The sequence below is a fragment of the Mobula birostris genome, chromosome 30 (genome assembly GCF_030028105.1).
Source record: "Mobula birostris isolate sMobBir1 chromosome 30, sMobBir1.hap1, whole genome shotgun sequence".
In the NCBI taxonomy this organism is placed as follows: Eukaryota; Metazoa; Chordata; class Chondrichthyes; order Myliobatiformes; family Myliobatidae; genus Mobula; species Mobula birostris.
In genome coordinates this window covers 7,695,250-7,712,291 of record NC_092399.1, presented here as the reverse complement: position 1 = coordinate 7,712,291, position 17,042 = coordinate 7,695,250, and the positions used below count along the sequence as shown (strand labels likewise).

The 17,042-nt window shown below is 39.9% G+C and overlaps 1 protein-coding gene across 3 annotated transcripts in view; it reads right to left on the bottom strand.

The window, feature by feature from the left end:
* Positions 1-17,042, bottom strand: part of LOC140190636 (mannosyl-oligosaccharide 1,2-alpha-mannosidase IA-like) — a 108,544-nt gene that overhangs the window by 71,786 nt on the left and 19,716 nt on the right. For 2 of the 3 annotated variants that reach the window (XM_072247381.1, XM_072247382.1), the window contains exons 2-3: positions 12,527-12,623; positions 1,027-1,142 (exon numbers count right to left, since the gene is read on the bottom strand). In XM_072247381.1, the coding sequence (XP_072103482.1) occupies positions 1,027-1,142; positions 12,527-12,623 (213 nt within the window). Of the gene's footprint in view, positions 1-1,026; positions 1,143-4,549; positions 4,631-12,526; positions 12,624-17,042 lie in introns of those variants that run through there. The other variant, XM_072247383.1, reaches the window with a different exon arrangement.

Sequence of the window (17,042 nt, the reverse complement as noted above, 5' to 3'; positions counted from 1 at the left end):
TGTGCCTAAGAAGGGCATTGGCAAGTATGAAGGTGCTTTAGGAGGGGTGCTGAGGTTAAAAAAGGTTGGAAACACTGATTTATGCTCATCAGTTGCAGTTTAAATGGTAAATTGGTTTATTATTGTCACATGTACCAAAGAACAGTGAAAAACTTTGTTCTGCATGCCATCAATTCATCACTCCAAACAGTGAGGTGGTACAAGGGAGAAGTAATAACAGAATGCAGAATAAAATGTTATCATTACAGAGAAAGTGCAATGCAGGAAGACAATAAAGCAGCTTATTTTTCTTTTCTTATATCTTCCTTTTCTTTTCAAGGTGAATGTGCTTGATTCAGAGTCCATGACTTATAGTTTAAACTATGGTTCTTAGCCATCAATGCATTTTTGGACCGACAGTGCAGTCTAGCTCACCATCTCCAGTGATGGCCAGGAAGACATGTGCCCTCAGGGCTGGGAGGTCGGAAGCTGTGGAGTGCCCAATGGATAACCTGGTACCTTGCCAATTTCCCTGACTAAAGTGTCTTGGAAGACTTAAAAATTGAGACAGCAGGTGGTGCGTTTGTCCATCGCTGGCTGCTGTCAGAGGTAGACCTCTCCACTCAACTGATCACCCTCCTTTCCTCTCTCTTGATGGAGAGTGAGAGCATGTCAGTCTGAGACGAGGGGAGGGTTTTGGAGAAACAACGTGGAAGATTGTAACATCAGAAAAGCGAGCTGCTGGTTCTCTACTCTCATTGTTGCAGAAATGATCTCTCTCTCGCCCAATGGAGAGAGAGAAAGAACCTATCATTCACTACGGGGTTCTTGTTTTGTAGATATCTGTGAAGAGTATGAAGTTCAGGTTGTATACTGTATACATTCTCTGATAGTAAGTGAATCCTTGAAGTAGTTTATTTGCAAATTTACACAATACAGATACCAGGCTCACTTTCCAGTTATTAGACTTTTTCAGCACCAACTACATATCACAATAAGATCTAACTGAGACTTCCTATGTAATCTGATTCATGATAGAAAACTCACCACATTGAAATCCAAGTTGCTTTCCACCCATTCTTTGGCTTCTCTAAATTCCTCTTGAAGACCCATAATGAAGAGTGTATCCAAAGAGTCTACAATTGTGGCTCCGAGAAGACCTCCTGTAGTGACAATAATAACGTAGTATAGACATGATCACATCCATCTCTTATTTTTGAGCATTTTATAGCAAAATCCTTATTAGTTTCACATTGTTATTAAAGCAACTGTAAAAATAGGAAAAACAATTAAACAAATTCTCAAAATAATCAAATAGACGCGCTGTAGGAAACTTCACTGTAACACTCAACAGAAAAATGTGACCAACCACAGTATAAACGGATTACTTCTTAACAAATATCTTGGTAGCAAAAGAGATAAGAAATGTTAAAGATCTAAATGCATTCAATGTAATTAGAATCTGAAAAGGAAGAAAATAACTAAATCAACCCCATATACAGAGAATAAGCTGGCTATGAACAAAATAAGAAATGTGTGTCTGAATAGGTTATTAAATCAATGTCAGAAATAAAATTAAAGATACCCTTTAATCTTACATAATCTTCAAAATTTAACTGAAATTTCTTCTTAAAGGGACTCATTACTTGAATTTGAAACAAACCATTTTATCTTCTCAGAACCAGATACCAATAAATTTTTTTCAGGTTATCTTACTAAATAATCATAAAGGTAATGTGCTCCCACTCTGCCATAAGAAAACTACTCTTCCAGCTTCCCCATCTTCCTTCATAGGAGTGGAATGATATAAGAATATAGTCAATTAAGATTAATAGAAAGTAGCTATCTTAACACCTGTAACCTGGTAATCTGATGAATGTATTCTTGAACAAACTATCTGTAGTTACATTTATTAATTTTCTAAACTGGGGAGGGTATTTGAATATGATGGCAATTTCTTCATCAAATAATAGTAATTTAATTCCATTTTTAGTCATTTTCTTTAATGATTACTTGTTTCCTTTGTTTCACTCGTTACCTTACAAAAATTATGTCCAATATCAGATAGATATTTTCTAATTACAGGAAGTTTCAAGAGCTGATTTTTCTCTCCTAATCCTATAATCCCATAAGAACCGTTGAAGATGGGTCTGTGCTTGGGTGGTGTAGTTTAAATTACCTGAACCAAAGGCTCAGGATGACAGTAAGCTTGACATATGCACTATGGATTTACTTATTCAAGCTATCTCCAAATTCCATCTCAGCGAACCATGAAAAATTCTGAGGGATCCAGATAAGAATAATTGTTGAAGGTTGAAGTACAGAAAAATAAAACCATAAAAATTAAAGGTGATTTAGTTATATCAAGTAGAGCAGAATACAAAATTTGTCTTGATAGATTTGTACAACTAATGGTTATGGCATAGTTAGGCATCATTGCACAACTCTGAATTCATCAGAAAAGAAACATGTCAAATGTTAGAAGACAAAGCTTTAAGGTGACAGCAAGAATTTTTAAAGGAGCTTTATGAGGCAAGTATTTTTGTTTAAAAAGAGTGGTAGGTTCCTGGAATGCACTGGCAGTGGAGGTGGTAGATGCAGATATGATAGTAATGGTTAAGAAGCCGGGGGTGGAGGGGGTGCAAACATGAAAGAAACTGGCTTGATTTGCTGTTGTTTGTTGCTATTCTTTTCATGGTTGATGCTTAGGCTGTTCTACTGAACATTGTGGGCATGCCACGTTGGCACCCTGTGGAATGCCCCCTGCACATCCTTAGTGAAATGTGTTGTTTGTGTTAACAACCAACACAACCTGTGTTTTGTTGTGCATGTGATAAATTAAGCAAATCTGTATCAGGCAAATGAACGGGCAGGAAATCAAGGGATAAAGACCTTGTGCAGGCAGACAAGATTCGTTATACCGGCATGGTTAGCAGAGACAATGACTCAAAGGCCCCTTTCTTATGCTGTACTGTTTCACATCCCATAAACAGCATTCAAGGCACAGATAATGTATTGTCAACAGGATTGTGCTAGGGATGGGAAATGACAATAACAAGTGCAGATATTAAATGCCCAAGTTTTGAAAATTGTGGAGTGCTTTTAGGGTGGATAAGAATATATTACTTCCTTTTATGGAGAAGTCAGTGTTAAGATATCATTAATTTTCAATTAAGAAAAAAAACATTAGCAAGAATGTAATGGGTATTGTTAAGAGCATAGAATCTATGCCAAATGAAGGATAGACAGCTGGAGTTTTTTAAAAATGGAAGGTGCCTTTAAGTTTTAAATATAGAAATTTCTGTATAAACAGAAAGCTAAACAGAGGAAATAACTTTTGATCATGCTGGAAAAAGCCACAGATATAATGTACCAAATGAAAGCTTATATTGTTTATGCTAACCTTAATAGAATTATTTATTGTCACCAAGCTATACAGGCAGTTGATTATAAGAACTAAGGGGAGCTCACAAGACTTTGGATTAATGATAGATAGACATAAATTTCAAAGCAGAATGAGTAAGATACATGAAATACATGTATCAATTCTAAAATGAAAGTGCAATAGATTTGGTATAACTAATGATCATAAACAATTGCTTTACATATTTAAGACAATATAATTGTCCACACACTATGCACCATCTTCAACTTGGGTGTTAGCATTCTGAACTTTTAGTTGTGCTGATACGTTTAACATCAGATATTTGAGCATGAAATGCAAGTTGACATTTCAATGAAGTGCGAATAAAGTGCTTTACTGAGGGAGGTCTGTAGGATTAGGAATGCTGCCCAAGATATCTGAAGTCCCATCTGTCCTTTATGTTGAATGTAAAAGATTCCTCAGGAATATTTAAAGAACAACAGTGCCTTCCTGGTTTTCCGGCTATCATGTATTCCTTAGCTACCACTACATAAACTACATTATCTGTTGTGCTATCTTGTTACTAACTGTGGACCCTTATGATTCTTTAAACGGAGCATCATTTTCTTGTACACAAGATGCAAATCATCTCCTGTGATGTTCTGAAGATGAAAGGTGTTAAATATATATCAATTTAATTTGTCTTATCATACAGATTTGCAGTGGACAAAATTCAATCCTCAACTCCGCTGACTTAGTTCACTAATTATTAAAAAGGAGAAATAGCACCAAAATTCTTAATTGTGCTGTTCTCCAGACACTCCATAAAAATATTGGAATAAGAATTTCTGCGTACAAATAGGGCAGTCAATGTCCCACTAAGTTGAGACACAGCAAAGACCGCAGATACTGGAAAACTGGAGCAAAACACAAAGCTGGAGAAGTCAGCAGCTCAGGTAGCAAATCTGGAGGGAAATGATCACTTGACATTTTATACCAAGAACCTTCATCTGGATGGATGAAAGGTCTCAGCCCAAAATGTCGATTGCTCAGTTCACTGCAAAGGTAAGGCCGGACCTGCTGAGTTCCTCCAGCATTTGTCTTGCTCCTACTGAGTTAATCATCCCTCACATTCCCCTTGACCAGGATTTTTCTCGCACCAGTGAAGGGACAGTGTCCCTATTCACCTCACTGACAGATGCTCACAGATTTTTCGCTGGCTTGTTAATGGGAATTTCCTCTGATCCGGCGTCTTTTCCAGCCTGGCAGCCTCTACTGAGGATCTGTGGTGTGTGAGAGCCGGAAAAGCTGCAGCAAGGCTCTTCAACCAATCGGAATGAAAAATCCCCACTGAGACATGAAGGATCCAAACCAGGAAGAAGAAAGAAATATAAATTAGATTTAAATGATGTATATAAAGGAAATAAAGACCGGGAAATACAGATAGATTAAAGTAGCGGTTTAAGAAATAGATGGAAAAAGTAAAAGCAGTTCATTATTTCCTTTAAAAAAAAGTCTTAATAATTTTCTCCTAGGATTGAGATCCCATATATAAAATTAGGTTATTTTTGAGCCGGAGATTTGTTTAACAGAAATTATCACTCAAACTTAAAATTCATTTATTTCAGGATGCACCAGCGCTACCTTTTCAACCATCTAAAATATGGCATTTGTTGGCAAGTTACAAATTTCACGAAACAGGAAATTTAGCAATACACATCGGGAAGATTCGGCTATCTAGTCATTTAACTGTTTGGGTATATGCTTTAAAATTAGGAACTTGCTCCAGATGCTTCTGCAGAAAAAGAAATTTAACATTGTTTCAGCTATATTCTCACGCTTTACAAAATGATTGGAAAGTGAGAACATCAAAATGGCTACAAATTCTAGCTCAACCAAAACAGTGTGCTACATGGATATAGCAGCAGTGTGACAGTATGTCCTTACGATGGATTGTCAGGGAAGGATTTGTGGAGGTGATAAGCCCCTGCTGAGGAGTCAAAACTAAAGGGTTTAGGTTAAGTAAAGGATCTATCTGACAATCCCAACTCCATAATGCACTAGGAAGGCCAGATTATTCAAGGTGTGTGTACAGTGTTGAGACAAAGTGGTTCAAGATAACCTACAATACCCTTAAAATTCTTCAAAACAAGAGGACAAGCATACCCCCACCCCCATGAAGAAATTGTACTGAGGCACAAAAGTGACTCAAATTTGGAAGTGCTAGGTGAACTTCTGTAGTGGCATAAAGAACTCTACAAATGGTTACTATTGCATTTCACTGTGGGAAAGCAGATTACAGTCGGCACTCCTTATCCGCGAGTTCCGCATGCATGAATTCAACCAACCGCAAATCGAGAAAACTCGGAAGTGCTCTTTCAGCACTTGCTGTTCGAGCATGTACAGACTTTTTTTTCTTGTCATTATTCCCTAAACAATGCAGTATAATAACTATTTTACATAGCATTTATTGTCTTAGGTATTATAAGTAATAGAGATGATTTAAAGTATACAGAGGATGTGCGTAGGTTATCGTGGATTGGGATCGAAAAAAAACCTTAAGTTCTCTTACTAAGTAAGTCGGAACAGGTACATCCGGTATTATTTAGTGTCAGTTAGTCAAACGTTTGTCTTAGTATATATTTTACCTTTCTATGCATATAAAATACTTAAGAAACGTATGTTTCAGTGCCGGACTCGGGAGCAGAAGTTCCCAAGTTCAATCCAGTGACAGATTGTTCCCGAGTTCGATCCAGTGACAGATTGCTCCCGAGCACACTCTCCATCCGAGCCGGGTTGATGTGGAGGGTCAAAAACCCAAAACACAATAATTAAACCATTGCGTTGCTTAGTAATAATTGTAGCTTTAATCGGGCAGGGCCTTTCTCATTTTATCCTTTAAAATTGTTCCGATCGTTGACCGACTGTAGCCCAACATTTTTCCAATAACCGATGGCTTCACCGCTTTCTGATCGCTTTATTATTTCCACTTTATTTTAAATCGCCATCGTGATTATTTTTGAGAACAGAAACACTGCAGATTCAGGGCTCCGCCACCGGGTCCTAATGCCTACCGCACTGAGACAGGTCAAATAAGGTCCGGGGTTCCACTGGGCCCTAAGGTCCACCGCATTGAGACAGGTTGAATAAGGGACTTGAGCATCCGCATTTTTTGGTCCAGGAACCAATCCCTCGCGGATAAGGAGGGCTGACTGTATAGTGGGTTCCAGTTAATTGGGACACATCAAGAACAGTATATTTTTGCCCAATTAAGTGGCTGTCCCAATTACTTGAAGTTTCACAGAAATAGTTAAAAAGGTATTTAAAAAAGGAAACTACTATTTAACAGAGCAACAAATTATACAAATAAATGAAACACAGAACAAATTAGAACACTGCAAATATTACTAGTGGTTGTCCATTGTATTCAACGATTGCAGGGGGTTCACAGACTTTTTCTTGCAACTTTACGTACTCTGATAATACATTTAATTTGAACTGTGCCCCATTACCACCTTGTCATCCTCGGAAACTTCAACACTCAGATTTGATGAAGTCTCATTTCATCAAATCAGTCACAGCCAATGAAAATTGATTGCCCCTGATGTCCTACCTCAGCTATTAAACACAACATGGAGAAAGCACTTGAAAACAGCAAGAATACAGGTGGCGTAGTGGCATCAGTGCCGGACTTCGGGATGAAAGGTCCCGAGTTCGAATCTAGCCGGCTCCCCTGCACGCTTACCATCCGTGCTGGGTTACGAGCAGTTGATCTCTTTGGAAACTCACCTGGCAGAAGGTAATGGCAAACCACTGCTGTAACTTGCCTTGTATACGTCAGAGAGGCGTGGTGGGAAATCGTCCGCTAACCAGAGAAACCTTTCCTATTCTTGTAGAGGCTTTCAGGGTCCATAATAACTTGCTAACACCATCTTGACCAAATTGGCTGAGTTCTGAAGGTCATAGCAGGCAGAGTACATCTGGCCAATTGTGACAACAGCAACAAAGGTAAGAGCCCTACTATATGTATGTAATCCTCACTGATCTGCCTGTTGATGTTTCATCAGTCTTTGACGACATTAGTAGGCTTAACCACCGCACAATAATTTTGGAGACTAAGCACAGCCTTTGCCATGGCAATAGAAGAAGCTAGAAACACTAAACATGCAAGGCAGCAGCACTGGAAATAATAACAAAGACAATGTCAAGTTTTATCCTTCCCAATCTAATGAGGGGTCTTCAACCTATTACCTGCTGAGCATTTTGTCCATTTAATATCAGATTCAGATTCAAAAAACTTTATTGTCATTCTAACCATACATTAGCTCTGCAGGGCAGAATGAGACAGCGTTTCTCAGGGGCAGTGCAATCATAACATAACAAACGCAACACTAAATAATAAACATAACAATAAATAGTAAAACACAACAGCCACATGTCAGTTAAAATCAGTTATATGTGTCCAGTGCAAGTTAAAAGTGTCCAAGGCAGAGTCAGGTGGAGCAGCTATTTAGCAGTCTGACTGCCTGTGGGAGGAAGCTGTTTAGTAGCCTTGTGGTTTTAGTTTTGATGCTCCTGTAACGTTTGCCTGATGACAGAAGAACAAACAGTTCATGGAGAGGGTGTGAGGGATCTTTAATGATGTACCAGAGTATCAGAGCAATGTTAGTGATTCAGAATAGAAAACATTTCGTATGGTGTGGTGTTAACATGGACTAATGAGCTAAATTCTAGAGGTGAGGTAAAGACAGCATTTGAGTGAGTGTAATATTGTGAGAGGCCAACTGCAAACTGGAAGACCAACATCTCATTCTCATATTCTGCATGGGTAGGAGCTAGTAGTATGAAGAGTAGTGAATTTTCTGCATTGTCCACACCACCAGTATTTTACAAACATGCACATCTGTGGATACACACACACTTGCAGATATCCACTTATTTGCCTTCTCAATTTGTTCCCCATTTCCATCCCTTTCTCCTTCCTACCTGGATCCATCTGTTTATCATCCTCCCCTCATTTGATTCCATCCATTACTTACTTGCTGCAGTCCCACCTTTCCCTTGTACTGTTATATACCTGCAATCTTTCTTCTTCCTGATGCAGGCTCTCGACCAAAAGGTCAGCATACATCTTTTGTCTCCACAGATGCCATAAGACCATAAGATATAGGAGCTGAAGTAGGCCATTCCACCCATCGAGTCTGCTCCGCCATTCAGTCATGGGCTGATCCAATTCTTCCAGTCATCCCTACTCCCCTGCCTTCTTCCCATACCCTTTGATACCCTGGCTAATCAAGAACCTATCTCTATCTGCCTTAAATGCACCTGATAACTTGGCCTCCACAGCCACTCGTGGCAACAAATCCCACAGATTTACCACTCTCTGACTAAATTAATTTCTCCACATCTCTATTCTAAATAGACCTCCTTCAATCCTGAAGTCGTGCCCTCTTGTCCAAGACTCCCCATGGGAAATAACTTTGCCATATCTAATTTGTTCAGGCCTTTTAACATTCAGACTGTTTCAATGAGATGCACCCCCCCCCCCCCATTGTCCAGAACTCCAGGAAATACAGCCCAAGAACTGCCAGACATTCCTCATACAGTAACCATTTCATTCCTGGAATCATTCTCGTGAATCTTCCCTTTATTCCCACTCTATGTTTTCTGCTGATCAGCCAATGCTCCACCCATGCTAGTAACTCTCCTGGAATTCCATGGGCCCTTACCCTGCTAAGCAGGCTCAAGTGTGGCACCTTGTCAAAGGCCTTCTGAAAATCTAAGTATACCGCATCTACTGCATCTCCTTTGTCAACTCTGCTTGTTATTTCCTCAAAAAAATTGCAGTAGGTTAGTCAGGCAGGATTTTCCTTTCAGGAAACCATGCTGGCTTTGGCCTATCTTGTCATGTGCCTCCAGGTACTCCATAATCTTGTCCCTAACAATTGATTCCAACAACTTCCCAACCACTGATGTCAGGCTAACAGGTCTATAGTTTCCTTTCTGCTGTCTCCCATCCTTCTTAAATAACGGAGTAATATTTGCAATTTTCCAGTCATCTGGTACAGTACCAGAATCTATCAATTCTTGAAAGATCATTGTTAATGCCTCCAAAATCTCTCCAGCTACTTCCCTCAGAACCTGAGGGTGCATTCCATCAGGTCCAGGAGAATTATCTACCCTCAAACCATTAAGCTTTCTTAGCATCTTCTCAGTCGTAATTTTCACTGCACATACTACACTTCCCTGACACTCTTGAATGTCCAGTATACTGCAGATGTCTTTGTGAAGACTGATGCAAAATGTGCATTCAGTTCCTCTGCCATCTCTACATCTCTAATTACAATATCTCCAGTGTCATTTTCTATTAGTCCTATATCTCCCTCAACTCTCTTTTACCCTTTATATACTTGAAAAAGCTTTTAGTATCCTCTTTGATATTAGTCACCAGCTTCCTTTCATAATTCTTCTCCTTCCTAACGACCTTCTTCGTTTCCTTCTGCACATTTTTAAAAGCTTCCCAATCCTCTATCTTCCCACTAACTTTGGCTTCCTTGTATGCCCTCTCTTTTGTTTTTACTTTGGCTCTGACTTAACATGTCAGCCACGGTCGTGTCCTTCTTCAATATTCTTATTTGGAATATCTGTCTTGCACTTCCCTCATTTTTCAAAGAAACTCCAGCCATTGCTGCTCTGCTGTCCTTCCTGCTAGTGTCCCTTTCCAGTCAACTTTGGCCAGTTCCCTTCTCATGACATTGTAATTTCCTTTATTCCACTGAAATACTGACACACTGGAATTTAGTTTCTCCTTCTCAAATTTCAAAGTGAACTCAATCACGTTGTGATCACCATTCCCCAAGGGTTCCTTAACTTTAAGCTCTCTTATCATCTCTGGATCATTGAACAACACCCAATCCAGCACAGCTAGGGTCTCCAAGCGTTGCTGTTTGCCACTCAGAAAAATCTACCAGCTGGTTCTTTAAACATACCAGGCTTTAATTCTTCTAAAACTATTTCCTTAACAGGACTTTATTTAGTTTCTTTTCTCACTAGATCCTGTATTCCCCAACATTTTCTGGGGTTTAATTATGGGATCTTCACAAGGCAGGGTAAGAATTGAACTTATTTCACTATAAGTTTGTCCTTTGTTGATTACAAGCATGCTATATTTGTCTTATCTAATCTTTTCACATATTTATAAAAACTTTTATTCAGTTTTTATACTCTCTCCAAGTTTATTCTCATACTCTATCTTTTTTCCAAATCAATCCATCTCCATCTACTAAATTCTAAACTGCTACTAATCCTTTTTAAAAGCTTCTCATTGCCTGCACTCTATCTTTCACTCACTCTTTCCCAAGGGACTCCACACAGTAAAATTGCTTCTAAATGCTTTATTAATTAGTTTAGGTATGCAAGAGCAATGTTTTTCTATAAAGACAAACGAACTTTGCTTCTAGGTTCCACACACAGGAACAAATTAGTGGCTGAATAGTGATCACCAAAGGAGAATATGGAAAAATAAGGCGTGTACCCTACTAAGGTAATCAAGAGATATAGAACAAACACATGTAATATATCAATTTGATAAAAAACATGGAGAGATCAGAATCCCTTACATCTTAAACAGTATCCCTCTTTGAGAAACCAAGGAAATGTTGAAATTCACCCAAAGAACTAAAGGCACTGCATCAAAAATGTTGCTCAAAATTATCAAAAGATATACAAAATATTTTTACTCAAACAAGCCTCTAAGAAGATCCGATACCAGAAGCACTGAACACCTCTGATCTATCATATTCATTTTGTCTAAAGAGTTAAGTTCATTCCTTGGAAAAATGAGGAATTGAGTTTGAAGATTGTAGGATTTGGAGGTCACTCTTTTGATCTAAATAAGAGCAGCACATACCAGTTGTATTCAACTCAGTGGCACAAATAATACGGAAATCTCTGGAAAATCTAGTGAACAAAATTGTTGAAATGTTTTTCACCTAGAACAATATGCAAAAACTTTTATCTATGTATTTTCCAATGGCAGCTGCCGCATTACTGTCTTACTGACTGTTGGGAAATAGGTCATCTCTTAATCCCTTCTTGTCAGATATATAGTGAAGCTGAAAGTGAGGAACAACAGACGAGACCACTGGGATACAACATTCTCCTGTATACCTGGGCCACCACATTTCTGTCAATAAACTTGAAAACGGCTGCTGGGCACTCAATGATGTTACTTGATAGCTGACAGCTACAAGTCAGATCTCAAGCATACAAAGTGAATTATGCCTGAAAGTAGCCAGGGCAATTTCTCAGTGGTCACTACTTGACCTGGACATGATTGCTGATTTGATTTACCATGCACAAAATCTGTTTTTAGGCACAAATCAAACTTAAAAACATCCACAACTCTAATTTCTAGGAATGCATTTCTGGTATAGGTAGAAAATGTGTTTCTGAAACAACAAAGTTTATTTCCAATAAAGCACCAGGGTTACAGAAGTTAGATACTTCCACTCTATCTATCAGCCTGATATGTTTCCCTGTGGGCTTGAGGAATGTAATTTTGAGCCACTTATTTCAGCCAGAATTACTAGAATCCAATATAAACTTACAAAGAGAATCCTGGAGGATATAGCTCCCCTTTTTATAGAAAACAGATTCATCTCTTGATATCAGTGAAAAGTTACCTTGGTGAACATGAATAAAATAAACTAAGTTCCAGAAATGTTACTTGCTTTAAGAATATAATTTGGCCAATTTTCAGTTAGTTCTGGAAAGATGAAGTTGTCTTAAAGAGGGTACACCACCTTACTTTCTCATTCTGTTCCCATGGACGTCTCCCCACCTATGAAACTACTATCCTACTCACAAAGTCCACACCTACTGACTCCATGATCTCACCAATCCTGTCCCCCAGTCACCTGAGTAGATCCATTAATCCATTATCCCTCACTACTGGTTGCATTGGCCACCTACTTATTGGTCATGACACTGGTTTATCAATTGCTCCTCTAAATCTGGCTAAAAATCTAGGAAATCTAGAGACCTGTACTTACAATTACATATTCTAGTTTTCCCCCAAATTACTACAATCTTTTTCTGTTAGCACAGACATACCAAATGGGTTATAAAGTGCCTCTATCCCATTTTATTTGTAAGAAATAATTGTTTCAGTTGGTTACTCACCAAATAAACCACTTGCATGTCCATTCTTTGACAATGGTTTGAGTTCATTAGATCCCCATGCGTATCGTCTGTAGTTATCCCAAGCAAATTTCATCATCTGAGAACGAAGACAAGTAAGTATTCAAAAAATTATTCCTGTGTATAGAAGTCCATGTGGAAACATGGATAGAAATCAAAAGATGAAGGCAAATGGAAGTGGGTTATGTCTGAAAGTTTAATGTACTGTATATAAAAAAAAATCAAACTCAAGATCAACCTAAATCACATGGGATATACTAGTCAGAGACAAGAACATTGATAGTAATATAATTCTGCTGTTTCCCCATTATCAGATTCCATCAGGTTCTTTACCCTGTTGCTAAATAATCCAGGAAGTTGTAGATACTAGATCATTGGGGATGTTTAAAAAAAAGATAAAAGTTTTGAAAGATCAAGGAACTGAGGACTATGATAAACTGGCACAAAAGAGACGAGGCCCAGGGTCTCTACTTTCTTACAAAGAGCTGTACCAGAAAGACTATCCCGAGAATTCTAAATTTCAAACCCTAAGTAATCCATTGGATTGCACACCAGCTGTCTATCACTGAAAAACCTATATAAAGCTGTGTGTTTGTTGCATCATTAATTCAGGGAATTTACTGCCCTCAATGTCCACATCGCATAAGTATGTTATAAAAAATTTGTCAACAATTACATTCTAAGATGTTAATTGGTTGGAATATGACAGTCGTGTCATTCAAGGGCACCACTGTAGCACAGCAGTTAGTGTGATACTATTGCAGTCCGAAGTCAAAGTTCAATTCTGGCACAGTCTGTAAGGAGTTTGTGCATTCTTACTGCAATTAGGCTAGGATTAAATAGATGGATTGCTGACTGCACAGCTGTATGGCTGGAAGAACCTCTTCCATGCTGCATCTCAGAATACAATAAAGGTTCAACCAGAGTGAGAGGGCTCTCTAATGCTCCACAAACTACAACAATTTTCTCTTGCAATCATCAATATTCAGGTGAAGTTGGGTCATGGACATTACCACAGACCAAAAATCTAACTAGATTTAAGTGAAGAAACTTGCAAATTCAGCAATATCATCTGGTATACATTCAAACTGGGCTGCAGAATGGCAGGAGATATTCTCTGAACATTCTCCTCTTCAAGTGTCATTATCAATTGAATGCAGTAATATTGCAGAGGTCCACAACAGTTTGATTCTTTGATTATGACACCTCTAAATATCTCTAGCATGTTAAGCCTACAATTATCACTGTTGCTGTTCCAATACATGCCTCGTGGTGCACTGGACAGTATTTCTCCAGTTTCTGTAGCGCTTGACTGTTCGCTCAAACCAGCACAGATGGACAGTGTGCAAGGAGCCATGCCAGATTTGAACTCAGGACCATTTGCCTCAAAGTCCAGTACTGATCCACTACACCAACAGCTGGCTAATTATCACTATGCCATCCTTATTAATCTCTCCCATTCAAGGTAAACTAAATCTGCACTTACACCTGGCATGCTTTTCTAAACATTCTAATGTCAGAGCTCTTGTCCTAACCTAATAATAATCTAGTAATAAGGGATAATATACATTTATGTTGCTACTAATCCCTCACAATTACTCATGGTTCTCAGTTTAAGCATGTAGTAGGTCTGTGTTAATGTGGCACAATAACAGTGCCATTCTGCAAAGTAAAGGACACCTTTACACTAAATATATTTCCTTTACAAGGATCATGAAACGGACATGCTTACTACAATTATTGTAAATTAATGTGTATAAAAAGGACTACATAACATGGATTACTTCATAGTATTTTCACCCACTGTCTTCCAATAACTGGCCCAGACTGGCAGACAGGTCATTCAAGACATGGTCAGCTGTATCTTACTTACAGAATCTTGATAAGCTCCTCCAGTAAAACTAATTTTGCACTGTTGTTAAAACTCTCCTAGTGATGGTTGTCATGAACAACAATAACTGAATAGGTAATGGGGGAACTAGAAAGTTTATTTGACTCACTTCCATACAATTCTGAGAAATTGCCAAGTTTACCGGCAAGATGGCGCCCTTACGTTGTGAGCGCCGTATCAACTTTACAGTGTACTGCTAACTTCTGCAATTTCTTTCGCATTTCTTGCTCAAGCAGCTGATAGTCACATCAGATATGACCAACTGACTCTTCCGAACATCGGGAAGACGACATTTACCCACAATGTGCCACCCTTTCTACAACGGGAATCCCTGCTTACACAATCCGTGGGAGGCTCATTTACTACACCGTCGCTACTTCGGAAGCAGCGCCAGAGGCGAGGGAGAAGGGCCAGTATCCTGGTGAGATTGAGATGGTGTGCTAATCAGCTGATGCTCCCTAGCATATTTCTGGCTAACATTCAGTACCTGGACAACAAGCTGTGCAAACTGAGAGCCAGAATCTCCTATCAGTGGGAACAAAGTAATGTAATGTTTTGTGCTTCGTGGAGACTGGCTGACGGAGGAGGTATCGGATCACATCATTGAGCCCTCTGGGTTCTTCCTGTTCCAGCCGGACAGGTCTAAAAACCTCTCTGGGAGAGTAAAGGAGGTGAGGGTGTGCTTCTAGGTCAATAGTGCTTGGTACGACCCATGGAATGTGCATGCCCTCAAATCCTCTTGTTCCCTGGATCTAAAGTACTTTGTGCTGCTGTGTAGACCTTTCTGGCTGCCTAGGGAGTTCACGGCTGTTATTATCACAGCTGTGTATATTCCACTGCAGGCTGATACTGACCTCGCTGTCAAGGAACTGTACGAGACCATCAGCACCATGGAAAATGCACACCCGGAGGCTGCTTTTATTATCACTGGAGACTTTTATCAAGCACTGCCGACTAAAGACTCTCCAAAGTTTTGTCAACACATCCAGGTGAGCACACGGGGAGTTAGCATACTCAACCACTGCTACTCTCCCTTCCGCAATGCTTACAAAGTGCTCCTCCATCCACCATTAGGGAAGTCTGATCACTCCTCCATCCTGAAACAAGAGGCAGTCGTAGTTAAAGCAGTCCACTGTTGGTCCAACCAATCAGTCTCCCTGCTACAGGACTGCTGTGATGACGTCAACTGGAATGTCTTTTGTGATTGGGATGTCTCAGAGTTCATGAGCTTCATCCAGAAGTGCATCGAGGACGTTGACCCTGACTGATCTTTGGGGGACTATCCAAACCAGAAACACTGGATCAACCTTTCCATGTGCACTGCACTCATTGCACGAGACACAACTTTCACCGCCGGTAACCACCAGGAACTCAAGAAATGCAGCTACGATCTACGCAAAGTCATCAAGGCAACAAAACAACAATACAGGGACAAGATCCAGACATAACTCTCCACCAATAACACATGCAGCTTATGGCAAGGTCTGCACACCAATGCAGACTTCAAAGCTAAACACAGTGGTGCAGCCAACATTGCTGCCTCTCACCCAGATGAGCTTAACACGGAGCCCCCGAGGAGAGCCGCCAATGCAATCTGCACATTGATTGTCTCTGAGGCTGAAGTACGTAGGTGTTTCCAACAAGTAAACAGCTGCAAGGCTGCAGGGCTGGATGACATCCCAGGGCAGGTACTCAGTGTGTGCGTAGCACAACTGGCAGGTGTGTCTGCAGACATTTTTAATCTCTCCTTCTCCCAATGTAGAATGCCATCCTGCTTCAAAACATCCACCATTGTCCCTGTACCCAAAAAGACCAAGGTAACATGTTTAAACAACTGGCATCCTGTCACAATCACCTCAATAATAAGCATACACTTTAAGAGACCGTCAAGGACTACATCTGCAGCATGCTACCACCCACAGTGGACCCTCTACAATTCGCCTACCGACACAACCGATCAACAGATAATGCAATAGCCACAGCTCTGCACATCGTTCTTACACACCTGGAGAGGAGGGATGCTTAAGTTACTACAGTTCAGCATACAACAGCCTAATTCCCTCCAGGCTTGACAAGAAGCTCAGAGACCTCAGCCTTCACCCTACCTTGTGCAGTTGGATCCTGGACTTCCTGTCAGATCGCCAGCAGTTTGTAAGAGTGGGCTCCCTCACTACCAACCCTCTGTCTCTCAATATAGGAGCCCCTCAGGGCTGCGTACTGAGTCCCCTCCTTTAATCCCTGTATACCCATGACTGTATCGTCACCCACAGCTCCAATCTGCTAATTAAATTTGCAGATGGTACTACAATGATTGGTTTATCTCAAATAATAACGAGGCAGCCTACACAGAAGAATTCATCACCCTGACACAGTGGTGTCAAGAAAACAACCTCTCCCTCAATGTCGCAAAGACAGAGGAGCTGGTTGTGGACTAAAGGAGGAATGGAGACAGGTTTGCCCCTTATTGACACAAATCGATCTGGGGTTGACAGTGTGAACAGCTTCAAGTTCCTCAGAATACACATCACCGAGGATCTCACTTGGTCTGTACATATCAGCTATGTGGTGAAAAAAAAAGCACAACAGCACCTCTTTCACCTCAGACTG